The sequence below is a fragment of the Helicoverpa zea genome, chromosome 15 (assembly GCF_022581195.2).
Source record: "Helicoverpa zea isolate HzStark_Cry1AcR chromosome 15, ilHelZeax1.1, whole genome shotgun sequence".
NCBI classification, from domain to species: domain Eukaryota; kingdom Metazoa; phylum Arthropoda; class Insecta; order Lepidoptera; family Noctuidae; genus Helicoverpa; species Helicoverpa zea.
Genome location: NC_061466.1, coordinates 556,773 through 579,346, shown reverse-complemented (window position 1 = coordinate 579,346; position 22,574 = coordinate 556,773). Strand labels below are relative to the sequence as shown.

Sequence of the window (22,574 nt, the reverse complement as noted above, 5' to 3'; positions counted from 1 at the left end):
ACGATAGTGAAGACATTTTTTGAAGAATTTCCTTCTACAACTTTGCATGTTTACATACCGAAAACTACAGGACTGGTTACAAAAATTCTTTCAATATAAGTATGCTACGTGACCTCTACGAAATCGCAACAACCACAAATTATTAATGTAATAAAACAGTAGATAGGTAAAATAAAACCAGTATACCACCTATTTTCAAGGGAGGCATAAACTGTAAAAATATTATGAAAAAAGCATATCACCTGAAGTGCCACTGACTGTGCAGTTGACAGCTGTCAGTTTTTATTCGATGTGGCGATATTATGAAATTTACCAATAAATTTGGTAGTTAAACTTTTAGGGTCTTTCAAATAACAATGGCGTCCACGGCCGATTTTGGCCACGGCGGCTGTTTTCATTCAAAGGAGATCAGCCAGCTGCGCAGGACATATTATAGTGCTCGAGCATTTGCGCAGACACAGGTGCACTCCCTATTCTTACACTCTCATAACCCGACGGGGCGGCAATCCGATACGACCGGAAAGAGATCAGGCGCAGGACCGACATTTATGTAAGTGCTCTCCGATGCACGGGTGAATCAATCACCAACTTCCAGACTACGGGCTGCTTTGTGAAAGTTTAAGAAAACTCAACAAGCGCTTGCGACCACTAGACTAACGAGGCAGTCAAATGGGTCTTTCAAATACACAATTTATAACAAGTCAGTTACAATTTTTATGTTATCTGCCGTCATGTCCCACATCAGTCAGTCTCTTTTATCGTAAAAACTTATTACCTAGGTAGATCCTAAAAAAAAATCTGAGTAATAAAAATATTTTCTATATTCCTACGAAAGTTGCTAGATGAATTCAAGCCATAATATGAGATTCCGCACTTTGGTAAACTTAAGGAGATGAATTTCACACGAAGATTTTGTGTCGACTGACTTATTTAAACGGACGGCGCCCTATTTATATGTGTACGCCTGCGACAACGAAAATCAGCTTTTGAAAATTTAAAATTTTGAATTTGACATTTGAACGTATTGTATTTTTCTTCATGACTATTGAAGGTTGCCAGTCGAAAAGGTTGTATGCGTTTCATGTCGCTACATCACTCCCCCCTAAGCGAAGCGAACGTTTGGTTTAACTGTGCGGCCGGAACGAGTGACGATTGTGTCACGCTGTGGTTTTGCCGCTGCTGCTGGTTGTGGCACTATGCTCGGGAAACGTGATGGCGACGCTTGTTGCTTATTCTGCATGCTTGAGGAAGTGGGAGTGATTTCCTCTTCGTTAAGTAAGTATGCCGGTTTCAATCTGTCGATAGAGACGACTGCTGTACGCAAAGGCATCTGGATGGTAAATTGTTTTTCTCCTCGATGTATGACTTCGAATGGACCGTCGGTGAATATTGTGAGTGATTGCCATCTATCAATCTTCGAAGATGTTGAACAGCGGTGTACATGGCTAATAATTCGCGATCGTACACGCTGTATCTTCGTTGAGTTTCTTCGCTCATGGATTTTGAGAAAAATGCCTGTGGTTTCCCAAACTTTGTCGACCTTTTGTTGAAGGACGGCGCCGATGCTAGAATTCGATGCGTCAGTGTATAAACTTAGCGGCGCGTTGGGAATCGGGTGCGTTAGCGTTGTTGCTTGGAGTATGCTTTGTCGGCATTTCTCAAAAGCTTGTTCTGCCTCTTGTGACCATGTTGTTTCAAGCCAGTCTTGTTGCCAATATGTTGCCGCGAGGTTCTCGGTGAGTCGGAACTGGCTGCTACGGCGGTGCTGCGAATCCCAGTGGGTCGGGACCGGCGCTGCGAGAGTTGCACAGCGCCGCGCTAGTGGCTAGCGGCTGCTTCGGCGAGGGAGATTCTCGACCGGCCGAAGTGCAGTGAGCTGGAGCCAAGGTCGCTGGATGTGGCTGAGGGTGCTGACCAGGAATGTGCGTCCGCACATGCTGGTGGTCAGGGATACTCGTTTGAAGCTGGCTGGCGTTTTGCTGCGCACCGTCGCTGTAGTGGATGAGGCGTTTGAAGCGACGGTGGCGATTGAAGCAGATATCACGTCGGGGTCACCAATTAAGGAGATGAATTTCACACGAAGATTTTGTGTCGACTGACTTATTTAAACGGGCGGCGCCCTATTTATATGTGTACGCCTGCGACAACGAAAATCAGCTTTTGAAAATTTAAAATTTTGAATTTGACATTTGAAAGTATTGTATTTTTCTTCATGACTATTGAAGGTTGCCAGTCGAAAAGGTTGTATGCGTTTCATGTCGCTACAAACTTATTATATTTTCCGATTACGAATAAAACCTCTTTTTTAATTGCGGGTGATTAAATTTCCACGTCTGGTAATGATTGACCGACAGCAGCTGTCAACTGCACAAAATTCAGACTCGGAATACTTCATTGTTTTTGGCACATCTTTATGGCAGTCATATAAAAAAGTCTTTGAACTGTTTTGAACAGAAACACAATAATATAAAACTGCCTACATTCCAAACAAATAACTCCAAACAAAAATATGACATTGTAAGAATGAAATCGTCCTGTAAGTAAATTTATTTCACATTGTATATAACTAGCACCAAATCCCTCCTGGTGGAGTGAAATCTGTGTCGAATTTGTTCCTGAATTAGCCGAAACGTAATAAATAGAAAATAAAGTAAACAAAGAAGTCGTAAGCATGGCGAAGAAGGAAGGGGAAGAGAAAGAGGAGTACTACTGTAAGATGCACAGCAACAAGTTCTTCATCCTGTGCGCGGCGGGCGGCGCGCTGGCGTGCGGCACCACGCACACCTTCGTGACGCCGCTCGACCTCGTCAAGTGCCGTCTGCAGGTCGACCCGCATCGCTACAAGTCCATCGCGCGAGGCTTCCTCGTCTCCTTCAAGGAGGGAGGCGCTAAGAACCTCGTCAAGGGCTGGGCACCCACCTTCTTTGGATATTCCATGCAGGGTGCAGTCAAGTTTTCTGGCTACGAGTACTTCAAATATAGATATGCCAATATGGTCGACGAGGAAACGGGATATATTTACAGAACATACCTTTACTTGGCTGCGGCGGCGTCGGCAGAGTTCATTGCCGATTTCTTCCTCGCCCCACTCGAGGCTACGAAAGTTCGGATGCAGACGACGCCGGGGTACACTTCACAGATGAGAAGGGCCATGCCACACATGCTCAGCACGGAAGGGATGGGGACGTTCTACAAGGGCATAGTGCCGCTGTGGGGCAGACAGGTGCCCTACACCATGATGAAGTTCGCTTCATTCGAGAAGACTTTGGAGTTTTTGTACGATGCAGTGGTTCCGAAGCCGAGGGCCCAATGCACGAAAGTGGAACAGTTGATAGTGACGTTCACTGCGGGGTACATCGCGGGCGTACTGTGCGCGATAGTGTCGCACCCCGCTGACACGATTGTGTCTAAACTGAACAAAGAGCCGGGTTCTAGCATCGGCGGGATCATCAAAGACGTAGGGTTCGCTGGCATCTGGCGCGGCTTGGTGGCGCGTATCATCATGATCGGCACACTGACGGGCCTGCAGTGGTTCGTGTACGACGCCTTCAAGGTGTACACGAGGATGCCTCGCCCGCCGCCTGCAGAGATGCCCGAGTCACTCCGGAAGAAATTAGAAGAGGAGGAGAAATTGAAAGCAGCGAAAAAATAGCAATGTAATAGAAACAAGGGATTTGTCCGATGTCACATTTTGGTAATCGAGTTTCCGTGGTGTCTGTTGAGGTCAATTTACATGATACAATTTACACGAATTACTCAATTTTAGAGCCCGCTGTTGCTACATGGAACCAAATGATTTTTGATACTGAGTTGTACACAATTAAACTGTTCTAATTATTTCATTAGCAATTGTTAGTGTTGCATCATGTAACTGAGACTCGACTAACAGTTCGCACTGGCACGAGTTGTAGGGCACATACAATTTCAAATGTTTCTGTTCATCACTTTTCTAAAAATATTTTTTCCTTTTACATAATTGTTTCTACATATGATATAATTAGGAGTATGCAGTAAATAACTAACGTATTAGGGGATGCAATGTTGATGCAGCTTCACCGAGAAGTAAGAGAATAAAACCGTAACGCGCCGTATAGCATACCAGCGCAAAAATAGGCGAACAAATAGCTTCCTACCTAATACTAATACTACAGTGTGTACTCGTAGCATTACAGTATGATAAAAAAAACTCTGTTTTATGTCATACTGTAAAACTGCAGTTGTAATTCAAATATGCTTATATAATTCTTAAAAATGTTCTAAGGCACAATTCGTCCAATAAACGTTTTAAGCCAGTGGCATAAGACTGTAAATTTTTGAAAGTTTCCTTTGTAACGAAATGGTAAAGTACGTCTTGTACTTGCAATATTATTTAATTTATTTCAACGCCAATTATTAATTTTAAACAATTATGCTACGTGTGTGTAAATATGAATAAAAGTAACGTATGTAGTTGGATGAAACGCGTTTTACTACGAACAGAGTTGGGATGGCCTCTAACTTACTTATGTAATTAAGTACATAGAAACTAAAGTAGAGGTATGCCTCCTAAACGATATTGAAAACTACAAGTAGTATTAGAGAGCAGTTGATCCGGGCACTACACGTCCGTATACAAAGGAGCTGCAACCTCTCCGGCAATAACAATAATATGGGGATTTATTCGAGCACCGAGGCCCACTTACCGGATTTAACCGGCCCGATCCGGTTACAGTGACCAGCGGTAAATGGAGCTCGCAGCCGAACTATGTTTTATAAGTGGTTGGATCATGATCTCAAACACTGAGCGACCCATTTAACATAATCTAGCGGATACAGGCCCTGTCCGCTCAATATTACTATTTGTTTTATGATTTACTTGATACGGGGACAGGAGATAGCCTATTTTGTTTTTATTTGGAGTTATCCGTTGACTATGTGAGAGCATTCCACACAAATCTCTCGGGATTTGGATAAGGAAAAAAGGTATGTGGAGTGTTCCTTTTATCGTAATTTCTTTTAAAGATATTTTGCGGCGGTTTTATAGATAAGTATGTAGTGTTTATATCTGTGAATGATTAACTAACTCATCTAATTGCCACCGTAATGCAGCTTTCAAGAACTTCGAATGTGTAAAGTACCTAGTTGGATTAAATTGCATATTGAATAATTGTCGTTATTATCTAGTGGTAAAAAATCCAGATTCCTGTTCTAGTAGCTAAGCTCGGGCAATAGTACTGATTTTCGGGTTGACTACAACCTACGGTATATAAAGTACACGGATAAAGCAACTCTTATAATATTTACATACCTAATTTGAAAGCAATAAAATAAATATGAACATCAAAAGCGACTGGCTAAATATTTACATTGATGTTCATCACATCTTTCTTGATAATAATAGGTCTATGCATACGTGCCAGGCCAGTTTAACCCTTATCCGTACGCTATAAGGCTTCAATACGCTGCAAAGTCGTAGAGCATATATTCTACCCACGATATGGCGACAAGTTGGAAACTTTGCTAAACTTTGGCACGTTTTACAAAAGTTACTAAATCGAATTTTTGTTGAGACTCGATTCGAAATACAGTTTTAATATCGGAAAATATTGTTTCATACACTTTTAGAAGCAGTGAGACGTTCTGCGGTAAAGTTGAAAAAACTGGACTGTCTCGTACGAGTTTCGTTTAAGGATTATCGGACATTTTATTTGGGTCGTGTATTGAAAATATGCGCAAAGAGGTCGACTTTCATGTTTTCAATATAAACCTCTGGAAAGGGGAAAAGAAGATGAAATAATGCAGGGATAAGACAAATGCGAAGCTTGCTTTAATCAGCAGATATTTAAATGTGAGTGCTTAATGTTTCCATGTTATCGCAGGCCATCAATCCCCGACATGGCTGGAGCGCTGCTCGTCCTCGCTGCTCCACTACAAAAGAGTTTTTCCTTGGGGCGTAGCACGCCACGGACTGACTTTTGTTATGAGCTCTTTGTTAGCGGACAATCTCAACATCTCTAGAAATTTTCCTCAATCTCTGTTCATAACTAGTTGTGCAAGTTTTCAACGGCATTGCAGGAACTTGCAAATCAAATAACTTGCTAGCTTGGAATCGAATCCAATAAACTACAAGAGGAATAATTGAAAAAGTTCCGTTTTAAACGGTCCCACTCTAGTGAACAACAGTTTAACGCAAGTTTATCGTCGGCAAATCGCAGCGGTGCCGCAGCGGTCGGCTGCGACAGCAGAACTGAATTAAGACAGCTAGACAGTAGCGAGTTTGTAAACTAGTTGACCCCGATCTAGAGCTGCGTTCAGCGACACCACTAATGTAATAAGTCATTATCGCGCGTAATGAGTTTCAGCATAGAAAATCTTATTTTGTTGAAGGAAATTGTAGCCTGAATAGCTCGACTAGATAGCACCTACTTTATGTTACACGAGATACAGCTAGGTGGAGTAGAGACTAGTTACGAGTAATCTTGTAATTTTTTTCTAGAGATCATCTTTACATTGAGCTTTAGAAATTGATGCATAAATATGTACTTGCAGATCCTTTTATGGCTTAAGGAACTTTTGACCAATAGCATGACAAAAATATGAGCAGTTATGACAAAAAATATACACCTAGAAGACTCACCTAGAGTACTCAAATATAAAACAAGACATAAGTCGTAAGTATATCTAGCAGGAGTACATCGGCGTCGCGTCCAAGTTGGCCGGTCGCTCGGGGCAAGTTCCATTGTGAGTCGCTTTCATCCCGGCACAATACATGCTGCAGGTTGGCGTTCCACCGCGTATTTGTGATCCGACGAACTAAAATCACTGTTCCAATGGATCCAACTGATATATTAGGAGGAAGGTAATCGTTTTAAGTCGATTAGATTTCAACTGAAGAGAAGTCATTTTGTTAAGGAGTGTGGCGCTTTTGGCTTTCTTCGAACTTACTTAGATTTTCACATAGCTATATCTTTACCATGCATTCCACATTATACCTACATTATACATTACAAAACTACGTGATATAAAAAAAAGCCGTAATTGATGATGACAGATTTAAGCAATTAGTTATTTCAGTTTAAAATCATTAACAATCCAGCTCCAAAAATCCTACACAGCAGAATATCCCAAGTAACGAAGTCGGCGCAAATCGCTTTTAAAATCAAATCATAATAATTCAACAAAATCGTCGTAGTCTTTAGCGGGAGTACACAATTTTCTAGAATCTACATTAATGTGACAATTCCGACAGGTTCCCGTATTCCTCACAATTTTCTCGTAAAATTGTCTGTATTTAATTACTAAGCCGGTAAACGGCTGGGAAGTAATTAAACGCTATGATGTAATTACTGGCGAGGACGCGGCATATGCTAATTTTAATAGGTTTTATTTAGAAGATGTTTTACTCTGCCCTGATGGAGTAATTAGTGTGTGTTTCTCTTAAGGGTGAACTCTTGAAGGGGTTGGTGTCATTCAAGATAATTATAAGGTTTGTGGGTGCGGACTTGAGCAGGGTTGCGGCGGCTCCGATAGATGTCGTTGCCGGGATTAAGGTATTATGAAGGTGAGGAAATATCTGTACCTGCTCAACATAAACTTTGCGCTGATTTGGAGAGCTAAAATTACATAGAGCCGTTTTAATGTTTACGTTACATAAATATGTAGGTATTCTTATTTAGGATTTAACGAGTGGTAATTACGATGCCTGCTCAGGTTATTCCTTTTAAACTATTTGGCATCGGCAGTCACCTTTAAATCCACCGGGTTCTGTGTTTTCCTACCGTGAAATATCTTTTCCCTGTCAAATAGTGGATGACCTTATTAAAGTACCACAGCTTTATTTCTCTCGAATACTGGAAATGGCTGCTTTAATTCTGGGCGTAATGCTAGGAAATTCTTTTAATTATTTAATTGTTCGAGTAACAATACAAAGTGTAGTAATGATTACCGCGGCACACCTGGCTCGCTGCCAGCTACATAACGACTTTAACCGGAGATTAACTTAGTAGCTTTAACTGAGCCAATTGTGTTACGAATTGTTAACTTTATTTACGCCTAATTGATCCTTAGTTTAGAGTACTTTAGGCTGCTATTTTAATTCTAGTTAACGTTCAAGTGTCTACGTTACTTTGGCTCAGCTTCCAATCCTCAGATTTAGGTTTTTTAAACCTCTGTCTCTCTGGGAAAGGCGCCAAGAACATAATATGAGAAATAACATAAGAAGCTCAGTAGTTGATGATATACATAAAATTATGACGTACCTATTTGATAAGTTGTTATAAACAAAAACGAAACTCAGGGCAGTAACCGGAGTATAAACTTAACAGAACTCGGTATTATTCATAACCAAAGTTAGAGGCAAACGAAGGCATCCCATCCATACTTTATGTTATAGAACAACAGCAAAAAATCCAAATATCAACAGAAACATAATTCCAGCGATCGCCACGAATGGACTCTGTAAATTGTTGGCAACCTCGGTCCAACTTGTTACTGATCTGCCAACTTAGCTCTGCAGTTGTAGAGGACCTTTTATCTTTGTGAGAGGGGTTCTTTTTGATTGGCGAGGGTGAGGTATGCGTGGTAGGTAGTGGCGGCGACTTGTACGGCAGCCTGGGTGAAAATATACTGATAACAGCCAGTTGAGAAGGGTACGCTGTAAGGTAATATACGGGACTGCTTGCTCTTGAGGTTTTTAGGACGATTGATTTTTTTGCACAGGATTATGGTGCTGAGATATCTGAATTATAATATTAGGGACATATATTTAGATATCGGATTTACATAATAAATGTTATAACTTTGGTGACTTCATCGGCTAAGTCGACTCAAATTAAAGTGTTGAACGAAGACATTTTCTAACCACTGTCGCTTTTCCATAACTTTTCTAATCGTACGTTACGCTAAGTTTCTTCTCTGAAGTCGATGAAGCATTATAAACATCATTAATTCAAGTTCTATTTGTAAGCCCTCAAGATCCATAGAAAACTGAATTCTGGAAATCCTTGTGTTGCTTCCAAATTCACCTGGCGCTCCGTATGTTTTCACTGTAAAGTTTTTCGAATAGTATTCTGCATACGATGTCCGGAATACGAACGGATAAAATAGTCGAAGTGATGTATAATGTTTCACATGATATATCGGCGCCTGATACATTGCACTCCGCTAAGAATTTGTTGCTACACGACTCAACTATTTATGTAACGCGGTATACGCTCAAAGTTATTGGTTTTATTTATAGATGCTTAATAATTCGAGTCATCTATTTTTGTAATCTTATCTGCACCCTTTTTTGCTTAATCAACTTCTATCTTCATTTAAAACTTTTGCAAGTTTTGTTTATCCAAACGGTAAATCATAAAAACTTGTAGGTCCAGTTTTAGACGTGATCATAAAAAAGAAATATCGTTCGGCTTCTTTCATAGAATTTTAGAATAAATTGTCTAGATAAAATATTATTTATCGTGCATGAAAAGGACAATAGTGGAAGTTATAACATTATATACAGTGCTTTATTACAATAGAACGGTTTTATCGCAAACTACAAGAAAATAATATGGAGGTCCATGTATTGATATTGGTAAAAATAATTTAAAAAGTTGAGAACATAATTGTAAAATAACATGATAATAATTTTCCGATAGCATGGTAGAAAGTAAAATTAAAATGGGACTGGGCTAGACACGTCAGCCGTATGCATCCAGACAGGTGTGTCACCCAGTGGATACCACAAGACGGCCACCGCAGACGAGGAAGGCCCGGGAAAAGATGGCGGGATGACCTAGATGCCTATAGCCCCAATTGGTGGAAACAATTGAAAGATAAAGAGGTGTGGAGACAACAGGGGGAGTCTTTTGCCCAGCGGTGGGACATTCAGGGCTAAGAAAAAAAAAGAAAATGGCAGACAGTTATCGTAAACCTTTAAAGTGTGCGATGGTGAGCTATATTGCTATACTCGAGGTACCTACGATCCCTATATCATGGACGAAGTAATTAATTAATTTCCACTGATTATTATTGACGTACTATATCACACAACGCATCCGATACGCCTTCCTGGGGTAATATCAAAGTGATTAAATTAAAGATATTAAGCGGCAGATTAAAATCTCATTTGATAATTAGGAGGCTTCACCCGATGTTAGCACAACGGCCCTCCTTGATAACTTTCACCGGAATGTACCCGCCTTACAAAAATTAAGTAATTAAGGATATATTTTTTGATGCTGTTTCGTTTGTGAGTCGAGCATTTTGTTGATTATGATTTTTGAGTGTTTTGTTTGGGTACACTCGGGGCAGACTGTTAATTAAGAAAATTGTGTTTGCTGGTAAATGCGACTTTTTGAATTGCACGTTGAACGTCAGAGATGCAGCTTTTTTGTAGCACTTGTTGTAATATTAATTACATGGACCTTTGTAAGTTTGCTGTGAGAGGAACACGCCGGGGCGTCTATTTGTTTGTAACCTTATGACCTAGTTAAGCGTACTTGGGTATGCTTGAATGTTCTACAAAGACACGGCCGTCCCTCACAATTTCTTTGTTATAATAAACTGATGTGAAGCTTCCCAAACCAACAATCTAATTTCACACACCAATTCTTTCAGGCAAAAGCTCCAATCTTTCCAGTAATTCGTTAAAATTTGCGTGTCCCCCGCGCCCCGCGCTACGGCCGCTCCCCCGCCGTGGCCCGGTGGTGCGGAGGCATAAAACACAGTATAATTCCCAGTCATTATTCACAGTTTTCCAAGGGATTTCGGGCGTGCGTAATGACTTTATTTGAAATGGAATTTTGTAAGACAGGCTGCGCGGCCGCTCTCAGCGCTCTGCTCATTGAATTAGACGAGGTGGATCGCGCTTAATGCACGTTGTTTATTGATTCTGAAGCTGCATTATTATTGGGAATATTAATGAGATTGGAAATATTTTTGTATCAGGTGCTTTAAGTGATATGTATCAAAAGTGTCTGTCCAGTTCGGCTTTACTCTGCTCCACGAACATTCGGCAAGCAATGAATGTCAACGGTTATTCAAATATTATTTAACAAAATGGGTATGATTCTACCTAGCTGGTCTGTTTATATCGTGGACTCGTTAGTGAAGCGATGCACGTGGCCAAAGAGTTTTACGTCAATCAAATGCTTGGCATAAGCTTTATAAGTGAGTTACAGCAGCGGGCCATAAAACCAGCGGTTTGAATAAAAGCGCATCCAGACAAAAGAGCTTTTACGAACGCAACATAGCGAGAAATTGGGCATTTTAATTTTCCTTTATGCATGATACGAAGTGTTTTAAATTCAGCATGTATAAAATTCATATTTTGATAAAATATTGTCCATATTTTTTTGACGGGAATTCACCAAATGACCCTTTCCGCTATGGGTGCAGCGTGAGGGTGTCAGACTCCGATTGACCAAAAAATACAAGCATGTTCCTTCTGGAGCCCTTCGTGAAACCTTCATCAATTGTCGCTTGATCAGTGGCCAAACAGAAAAATCAAGAGGCAAGTTGGTATTCGGCCTGGTTCGTGCACTCGTAAAGCTTCGCAGCGACGATCAGTCAACAGCGCGTTTTATGGCCCCATCCGGCCTACGGTGAGCTCTCACAGCGCCAACATTTTTGTCGTCTATGCGGAAATAATTAAGAAATACAGAATTTTGTGGGAATTTCCAATGAGTTTGTATTGGCATTCGAAGGAAGAGATGAAGGTTATTGAATTATTTGCTTTTTTAATATAAAGCAGGAAATATTATAATGATGTCGCGGTCGTGGCGTATGGCTTCCGACGTAGGCAGCGACGCTCTCTATTTGAATTTTTTCTCTTATTAAATGTAGCTTCCTGAGTATACATTTTCAATTTATCCCGTATAAAGGTAATTTATGTATTGTATGTATGAGTGCATGATGCTGCCGCTGGGTCATCCCGGAGTGAACGACATGTTCATGAATATGTAATATTTTTTTATCCATAGACCATGCTCTCCTTAAAGAGTCTTACGAATTTATAGAGTGTTAATAAGGATCCTAAAATCTGTTCTTGAGAGGGGTTACATTTTTCTGCTTTAAGTTCCTTTTACAAAATGTGGCACTACATTACCTTATCACCGTCAATATTCAGTATCGACATTAAAACACAAGCTGCATCAGGATCACACAGTTCCCGTTCAATTAACCTGCAACTATCCATTTAAGTTGGATCCTTTGACATTATATTGTAACTAATAGGCTCGCAGGATTGTCCGTCACTAGGACACTCATTATCAACAAATGACTCATCATGGACCTCCATTGCTGTAAAAATAAAGGCAAAATTGTATTTTTGCGCTGCCGTGAGCAATTAATTGAATAAAGCGATTAAATTAAATTAACGGGCCCATTCATTTGCAGTTTAACTGCACTTTTGCCAAAGAGTTGCACTCGCCATTTTGGTTATGGTACTCACAAATTGAAATTGACTTATGCTCGTAAATTTTTGATAATGTACGCGTACGTTATAAATATATTTTCGCGGTTTTTTGTAGCCGCTAGAGACGGAAATAAATTTTATTTAATACTTTTGCCCGGGGTTTCAATTAATTGGTTAAAAATTATGACTGGTTAGGTTAAAGAAGCTGTACTGTTTGATATAAATCCTACTTCCTACTTATATTATAAATGTGAAAGTTTGTGAGAATGTATGGATGTATGTTTGTTATTCAATCACGCAAAAACGGCTGGACCGATTTGATTGAAATTTGGTATGTAGATAGGTGATACCCTGGATTAATACATAGGCTACTTTTTATCAACACACCACGCGGGAAGTCGCTGGCGGAAGCTTGTTATTCATATATCGGGTGTGTCGTTCATAATCACATTAAATGAAATGCGTTAATGTACTGGTTAAATGTCGATTAACCCCAAGAAAAAAGAAAGATACCTAAAAATTTTAAAATGAATTTTTCAAACAAAGTAAATAGAATAAAAATGAGCGAAAATTAGAACACCATATAAAGTCAGTCATTACAAACAACTGAAATTCTCCCTTGAAAATTGACAGCTGTCAACTGATCAAAACATTCGATACTCCTAACTTTATCTCTGCTTTACACATGATGTTGTAAATTATAAAAACGAAAAACGACTCCTGTGTTTAAACCACTGAATGGATTAGGATATTTTTTTTACAATTCGCCATAGAATATCATAAAGTATATGTGATAGGATTTAATGTGATTGTGAATGACACACCCGTTATAAGTAATTAATTTCAGAACATTATCTACTAGCGTAGCTACTCGTCTTTTACTACTATTTACTCGCGGTTCTACTCACGTCCGAAGGGGCACTTACCATATACCAATAAAAAAGTGTCCATGTTCTTCTTCAGGCTCTACACTGTCTGTATAACAATTTCATTTAAAATCAGTTCAGTAGTTTTCATGTAAAGATGCGACAGGCAGACAGAATGACTTTTGTATTTATAAAGTACTCATATCCTGCTTTACATTTCTGGTAGCTTTCCTCTTCTCCCATCCCCCGACCCCGACTAAAACCTAAGGCAACACATCTATGAACTAAGTAAACACGTACATACATATTCCATCGACTTTAGATAAGTATAAAAGATTTAAAAATACCGGCAGCCTCGGGATAGGGGCTCCGGCACGTTTCGACTGAACCGTTCTATCGCTTACCCTGCGCGGACAGCTAATCCCCCAAAACTGCGAGAATCAAAAGCCAGGAGCTTCACTACAATTTTGTAGCCAATTTATACTTTATAGCGTGCGATTTGCTCCGGGAATATTTCTGTGATGTGCTAAATTATAAGGAATTTTATTTTATTTGGTGTTATTAGGTGATCTTTGGAATTTATTCGTAAGAGATAATATTTTATAAGGCCCACATTTTGATGTCGAAAATATATTTCCATGTCTGAAACAGAAAGTCTAAAATCTGAGAAAGGACATAGGCTATTCACACAGGACATAGGAAAGTTCATTGGGAACCGCGGAAAACAGCTAGTTGGACTTAAAATTGTCATAGAAAAAGTATTAAAACTCAGTATAACAGCAATATCTCGAATGAAAATCGCACAATTTCTAGTAGAACGCATTTTCAACAATGAGTTTCTAGCATAATTAAAATGAATTCCTGTAACAAACTTGCAGGCATTTAAAGACTTTCTTAAACGTCCCCATTCTTACGCCAATTGCATTCTTTCTTTTACTCACAAAAAGTGCAGAAACTCCATTTTAACACGGACAGAACATAAAATGACATTTCCAATCGTAGCTTTTTCATCTCGAACGACAAAAGAGTTGTCTTTGAGCCGACCCGTTCAACAGACTCGTTCATTCAACGGCCGGGAGTGAGTGAATGAAAAGAAACAATGAACGAATTGCTCGGTCGAACGGACGTCAAAAGGGAGGCAAGTGGAAGGAGTGACACTATTGTATTATTTGACGTGATATTAAGATACTGCTCCACGACACAGACGTATCTGGATCACGCGGAATTATTGATGTTTGTCACAGAAACTCATAGATTTCCTTGGTACTTGTCATTTGTCAGATGAATAAGTTTTTTCCTTGACAGTACCCGCATGAAAAAGTTATTATTACTTAGAACAGGTTCACGAGGATGCCTAAATAAATAGCTTTCCGTACAATCCATTTCAATGTTAGGAAACTTCTGGGATTATTCACGTGTATCTTTCAGGCATTCTAAACAAAAGAAAGATGTTACAAATAATAGGCCAGCTTACATACGAAATTAGCATCACACCTTTTTCTTAAAAGGGTTCGGGTTTGACAGCGGTTTCGAACGTTGCGGCCTGTAATAGAGCGATAGGGTTTCACATTACATCCTCAGATACCAGAGGAGAACACAAATAGATATGTACCTAAACTTATCTGCAAAAAAGAAAGCAGTATACAATCTTACCTATGGAATGTACTACAAGTCTCAAGTCCACCAACAAAGGTAAACACAAGGCATAAAGCAGCACTCCATGCAATCCGAAACCAAACATTTGAAGTAACCAAAGCTAGTCAAAGATGCTACTTAACCGATCTAAATTGAAAAGTTACATGGACAGCTAAGTACGTGCGCCGGCTATCGGGCCGAACTGGTCGAAACGACGGCAATCAGTTAAAAGCATGCGAACCGGGGTTAAGGCGGTGTACACATGCGGTTAAGGTGGTTTGGAATATTCGGATGAACCTATAGGTTCTCTTGAGAGGATTTTATGTATGTATCGATCGATGTAGGATGATTTTTAGAAGAAAACGGAATAAATAAAGAATGAAACAAATTGCAGACAGGACAGTTTATTGCAATGCTGTTGGAAACTACTCCACGTACCCGGTAAAAATACTTCCTCGATGAATATCATAAGGTCGTAGCACACTTCTGAAGCAAATAAACCAACTCTTCAGCTTCATAATATTGGCTTAGTTGTATCTGAGCCGTTAAGGCTTACCCAATGGAGTATCATAAACAAAACTTTGTAAAAGACAGTGGCAGTTGTATCCCCAGCCTTATGTTCGTGAGACGAGCATACAGGCACAGACAGGGCCGTTTAACTGTATTTCAACGGATTTCAGAACGTATTCACTGGAAAATGTTACTATCTACTAACAAGATACTAACATGGATTTATTCGATTTTCTTGATAATACAATACAGGTTTGAAACTTTGGTCTATTTCTTTTCCAAGTAGGCTTAAATAATAATGAAAGATAGATCATAAAGATCCTAGAAATACTAATCCTACCTAAATCATGTATGGTATATTTATTATTCTTAGGTATATCTTATTGAGCTTTTCAGCTTCGAAGGATTAGCACAATTTCTTAGAAACATTTACTCACCGATAAATGTAGGTGCTAATATTATTTACTATTCAATGTATGCTCAGGTCACTATAATTTACGAGCATACAATGCCCAGTGTGTCTACACAATAGAAATTACTTACTTACGCTCAATTTTGCCTAACCTTTTGATCTTTGCTCCACGCTCGTACCACTGTGCGCACAGTGAGCTACTGTTATTAATGCACAACAGATAAAATTTATTCTGCGTCGTTAACCACTGTGCGAAAATATGGACTTTTAATACGATGAATATGATTTACACCAAAAAAATATCTAGCGTAGTAATAGGACCATTTTATGCGAGAATTGATACCTAGCTCGTAAAAAATGTCTTACGGATTTTGTTTGAATATGTATAATAAGAGTTATCTTTTAGGTATCGATACTGATAGGTCCTGGTTTTGTTATAGACTACACAGAGTTATTGAATGTAGAGAAAATAACAGGGCGGCCTTGTAGGGAGGTGAGGTTGATGACACTACCTCGATAAGGAAGTTTAATAATACTGCTGAAATGTGGGCGTACGTACCTTATTTCTTTAACCTCTTAAGTAATAAGTAAAGATATTAATTTAATTATTTAAATATCTGCCCATTTAGTTAGTACACACCATGCACACATTAGTAAGCCGTTATAAATTGTGATAACGATCATTATAGAACTAGCTATGTATTTAGAATTTTGCTGTCAGAATAGTCTATGAACAATTTACCATTCGTGCACTATTTGTTGTTCTGATGTTGCGAAATGTATGTCGTGTTTATTTATATGTTGGTCATTCTTCAGTGAGGCTCCAAGGGCAGAAACAATATACATACTAATACAGTATTCAGAGTATTTCCATACACTTATGATAACAATGGCCGCCCTTGAGCGTCCGAGTGCTCGCTCGACCGGCAAAGGACTAAAAGGGTGTCAATAAGGAATGGCCCAAGAAATTATACTCGTGTTCTATCTAGTTCTATTCCTATTTATTTCATGTTTAGTGGAAGACAGGTCAATGGCTGAAGAATAGAGTTTTCCTAGTAATTGTGATAACTGAGAATAAGAATGTCTGAGTATAGATATCATACCTAACTGAAGGTAACATATTTGTCATGTTTTTATTTTACGAAATCAAATGACGCAACGTAGGACGTCCACCAACAAGGGACAGACGACCTTATAAAGGTCACCGGAAGACGCTGGATGCAGGTCGCCTCCAACAGGTATCTGTGGAGATCTAAGGGGGAAGCCTATGTTCAGCAGTGGACGTCCTATGGCTGAGATGATGATGAAATGACGGTAAGCCTTATAACCGTTTCATCCTGAATTAAAACTGCGAGTAAAGTAATGTGTAAATATCGCATAAAAACAATGTCTGAGTCAATTCTTTGACTACCAACCTAATTTGTAATTAACATTTACCTCAACTAAATCTAAACTCGGAAATCGACATCATCAGAGTTACAGCAAACTGTTTTGGAAACCAAATCGTTTCCCGCCATTTGATTTTCAATCAACTAGTAATAATTAAAGTGTGCGAACAAATAGATTTTATATTTTCGTCGCCAACATGGCGGAGTCGGTTGTGCGCGCACCAGAAAATTGATTTTACCAGGTGTTCCCGCCAAATTGTTCTGCTCCTACTCTATGGTACTCGGTATGTAGGTTGCATGCAACACTACTGCCTCGATTATTTCTCGTAAAAATGTGCTGGAACTTTTTTAATAAAGTTATTTTTTATTCATGCATTTTAGAGAAAATGTTAGAGATTGGTGGTAGATATTGTCCTTTTGTTTTTTTTTGTGTATTGTGTTTGTGTATACAGTACGTCTATTGTAAGTTTATTCAACTAAAACTTTTTTAATAGTTACCAAGACGATGAGATTTCCAATATTTTTTAGTTTAAATCTTTTAGATAAAACTACTGAGCTGTCCAGATAGCGATAAGACCTATAACTTTACAATATTATTTAAATCAACTAAATTACTTGTAAAAGATGCAAGGAAAATCCAAGGCATCTTCAGGTATAATATTCATATGACCACTTTCAACCTTCACCCCATCATATAAAATGGCTGTCGACATGACCTTCCACCCGCTTGAGCACTGACAAAAAGCGCTGAACAGCTCGATATGTCAGTGACGGGTGCAGTCGCGCGCTAATCACTAGTATACGTCACGCGGACACGCCTCTCGCTGTTAACATTCAAGGTAATTGACTGGTTTTTGTTTCAGTGTGGGCAGTTTTACTACTTCTTGATTGTACAAGGTGGTGTTATTCTTTGGAGAATATTTCATTTTGTTCAAGGTTTTTATTGTTACTGACTTTCAATATGCCAACATTATTTTGTAAGCCTATAAATTATATTTCTAAAAAAAGAGTACCTGCTTCAAACATACATTACATTGTCATCCAAATAACCAACACCACTGACTCAGGAATCACAAGAACCGATAGCCTGTCGGTCAACTACCCCTTTGAAATAATTCTGACACTGTAACAAACTACACATCGTGCAAAACCTCTACTTAACTAGCTAAAACAGAACATTGCTTAGTTCCGCATTTTCTCGAGCAACTCCCAATAATTTAGCTAGTTTGATCTCGTAGTCCAAACTAATCTATTAGCCGGCCCGGGCTGTAGAGCAGCAAATATATTAACTTCATGCGAATCTCCAGGCGTTTAACTGTTGACTCGGACCAAAACACCACATACTATGTAAGTTCTGGATGTGGCAGCCTGTAATCCATGTTTTAGTCTAGTACAATGTGAGTTTAGCACGAAAGTCAAATTACAAAAATAATTTGAAGAAAATTCTTATAGGGTGGAGTGCCAAAATTCGTTTATGTTCAGTAAAATGACGGCAGAAACCACATCGCAACTTTTGTCAATTAACATTTAAGTATGATATGATAAAATGACAATAAACTGATTCATCATTGATAGCTTCGGGTTTTAAAACAAGATTTCCAAAACAACAAATTCAAAGGAAACATACTAGCTTCCTGCAAGTGCATCAGTAGACGGATGTGTCGCCTTAATCAAGGAATTAAACGTATTTTTCTGCAGTCGGGTAGCGAGGATTAGGGAGCGTGTCCGTGACGGCTGGCGGATAGTCGCAGGCTTCCCGGCTAAGTGTTTACATTTACAAAGCAAGCTTGATGCATGGTACCGAGATATTTTTAAGATACATTCTTTTGTTTTAAAGTAATTGTATAATGCTTTGTAATAATTGTTTAATTGTTTGAGCAAATAAAAAAACTTTGATAAAAAAAGCTTGAAGAAAATTTTAATCTTTAGTAATACATTTGTCATTCTCATAGAATGTTTTTAAGTTTATCTTTATTTAATAAATAAAGGTCAGTATGTTTGCTCAATGCTTAGTCTGGACTTTACTGAGTTTTATTTTTGAAAAACACACTTGTGAGACTTAGTTCAGCAGAACTAACTTTACAAAGTATTGTTACTTAAGCTCAAGTATATCATGTTTGTATCAGCTATTGCAAACTTGTGTTAAAGCACTTTATGATCAGTCTCTTGCAGATTGCAAATAAATTATAGCCATGTAGGATCAAATAAATCTTACTTATAAAATTCGATTCGTAGTAACTCTATTGCGGTATCATTCTTAAAAGCCTAGACTTAGAATTATTCATATAGATATAGAATTATACTTGGTAAATCAGATAGTATTTGTAAGGCAGACAGCTAATAAAATAAATTAACCCTTTACAAGAAGAACAAGAAAAATCCTCGGAATAAATTTTAAAAAAAGGAGTGGAATATTTACAGGGTGCACAAACATCTGTCTTGAGCGTTCGTAAATCAGAAGTGGCTCGGACTACAAGTTCCCCCTCTATAGCCGCCCTTAAATCTGTTATAATGAGGGAACTTTTTCCATTTCTTTTTTAAAAAGTTTCCAACAAACCTTTTGTGATAGTCTTTGAGTTCAGTCGGACTAATTGACAGACGGGTTTAGTTGTAACTGCGCCATTATTGGGAGCGAAAGGATTTTCTGCTAATTTTCAAATGGAAAATTTTGGAGTATTGAGGCGGTTGGTGTTTTGTATCAAATGTTATATCTCCTTGTGGATGTTGTTAAACATTTTAAGGGAGGGTGGTTCTCTATTTATGTTTGCATCTGTTTATGTAATTTAATTTTTCTATCAACGGTGATTAGAGAAATGCTATTTTAAAAATATACGACATTTTAAACTTTAACAACGACTATAAAATCTCACCAATATTCAAATCATGTGTTAAACCAAACAACATGGAAACCTAATAAAGCTGGCTATAAAGTGCGACATGAATATTTATCTAGACCGGACGACATAAAGGCGAGTGCACACTGCGCGGCTGTAAAGACGGCTCCTTTTAGATGCATTGAGATAGCTATTAGGTCATCAGCTTTATAAGAGCAATGGACAAAAGAGTTCGAGGTTGCAGCTTTTACGTTCTTTATTTAAAATTTTAACATTCTAGTGGTTTTAATGGGATGTAATGGCCAGACATTGGCAGGGCATGTTTTGGAGCAAAAAGAATGTGTATTATGGCGAAAAGGATGTATATCTTAAGATTTTGGAACATATTATTATTTCTTAATTATATAACATATTCCTTAGCAGATAAAGTTAAATATAATACCCATTTACTTTCTAGATTAAAAAACTTAACGAGTTTGATACCTGCAGGCACATACTCTCAACAACAAATCTATTTAATCTAGTCAAAATATGCAGCATTTTTTAAATGTCCACTTATTTAATTAACTAAATCTTTAATCAACAGATGTCACTCTACCAAACTTTATTTCTAGTCGTTCCGTCCGCGGTCAGTTAGAAATTCAAGTGATCCCCGTGTATCAGGGACGGGGCTCATTACGCGACCCGGGTTACGAACACTGACCCTAATTGTGTCACTTCGTGCGTAAAGGACCACTTAGTTACTGAGCCCTAGGGGAACTACTAGGAGATTGTAAGTCGGAAAGTGAGTTTAAAGTGTGGAGAAAGTGATTATGTGATGAGCAGGTGTAAAGTATTTTTTTAGTTGGGAGTATTAGTTTGAAATGGTTAAGTGAGTCATTTGTAAGACTCAACTACTACTAATTTATTACTACTATTACTGACTAATTTATACTGGTTGTTATACGTTAATAGAACTATCGTTTCACGTCAAACCACTGAACCGTTATGCTCGTAAGTATCATATTAGACACTTTTAGTATAGAACTAGTATATATAAAGATTAGTTTGAGATACTTTGATGTTCTACGAGAAATGTATAGTACATAAGTAGACAACTTTTAAATAGTTCTTGACATCAATCCTGGCTATATGGCTCAATACTCACAATCTATTAATATTTACAGTTGCATTATAAGTTAGTGAACAACCGATTACAACCGATAGTAGTGGTTAACCATGTCTGGCGTTTGCGACTAGATAGAGTTAGCCACCCCCAATTATACGACGGTTTTAAATTTACATTCAAATTCAAATAATAATAGAGATTGTACTCTATCACTACTAATTAATTGTAAAATAAAGGTTTTGTATCACATTTATCATTTTGTATCATAAATTTAACTTTATTAAAGAATACTGCATTATTTAGATAATCATCTGTTATTTATTCTATAATTTCTTCTAAATAGTACTAAATAGTATTGGAGGGTCGGATTAAATTGCAGTAATAAGAATTCTTAAGTAATTATAATATAATTTTGTGTGTAATTAGAAAATAAAAATGTGTCTCTTTTCTGAAACCTCTTTTTAGTTTAACGTACGTAAACTCTTCAAATACGTTTTATCTAGAGTTAATCATGGACTTCTAAATTTAAAATAATAGAAATGTTGTAGTTAATGAAATAAATCATTTTAACTATGGCAGGTTAGACGATTAGTTAAAGTTTCTAAAAATAAAGTAAACTATAAGAATAGAACTAATCTATACTAATTTTAAAAGGGGGAAAACTTTGTTTGTTTGGTTGTAATGAATAGGCTCAAAAACAACTGGACCGTTTTTAAAAATTCTTTCACCGTTCGAAAGCTACATTATCCACGAGTAGCATAGGCTATATTTTATCCCGGTACGGGCAGTAGTTACCACGGGACGCGGGTAAAACCCCGGAACAACGGCAAGTGTAGTAATATACTGGCACTAAACATGTGTTTTTTCTTGTCCTATCTCAATAACAAAGAGACTTTTAAAAGACACAAATATTGAACAAAATAGCTAACCAAAGCCATCAGAACCTAAATATATCGACAAAGAATTCCAATTCTCACAGTAAATATGTAATATCAACAGCACACAATTGAACAACTTGTTACAAAAGTCAAATTGAATTCAAGAAACTTAACGCGGCTAGGTATAAGTTGGTACATTTGCGCCAGATAACGCTATCTTAACATAAAAGATTTTTGTTGAAAAAAAATTAAGTTGGTCCTTCCATCCGCACGGTGACGGTAACATAATGAGCTCTCTGGGACTTAATTAAAATTGTCTTGGCTGAATTCCCCTTTAAAATTCATTCGCCGGCTGAAAATATGATAATTTTTAACACAATCTTTTCAACGTGTGGTGTGTGCCCTAATTGGTATGTGGGGGTTTTAAAGAATATTTTATTGTGCAACAATTTAAGCAAATTTTAATTCTGTTAGACTGTTCTTTACTCATTATCATTAAAGCTTTTTATAGACCACAATATTATAAACTACGATAGAATTGATATTGAGATTTGTAAACGGTTT

At 38.0% G+C, this 22,574-nt stretch overlaps 1 protein-coding gene and 1 long non-coding RNA gene across 2 annotated transcripts; one reads left to right on the top strand and one right to left on the bottom strand.

Annotated features, from left to right (window-relative positions):
• Positions 1 to 968: 968 nt before the first annotated feature.
• LOC124636762 lies at positions 969 to 21,326 on the bottom strand. Its single transcript, XR_006985151.1, has 3 exons — positions 21,307 to 21,326; positions 20,914 to 20,917; positions 969 to 1,350 (listed from the first exon to the last, which is right to left on the bottom strand). It is a non-coding gene; the product is annotated as an uncharacterized LOC124636762 (long non-coding RNA).
• On the top strand, positions 2,672 to 3,655 carry LOC124636761 (phosphate carrier protein, mitochondrial-like). The gene has a single exon (XM_047172895.1). The coding sequence runs from the start codon at positions 2,672 to 2,674 to the stop codon at positions 3,650 to 3,652; it is 981 nt and encodes a 326-aa protein (XP_047028851.1). The 3' UTR covers positions 3,653 to 3,655.
• Positions 21,327 to 22,574: the final 1,248 nt, after the last annotated feature.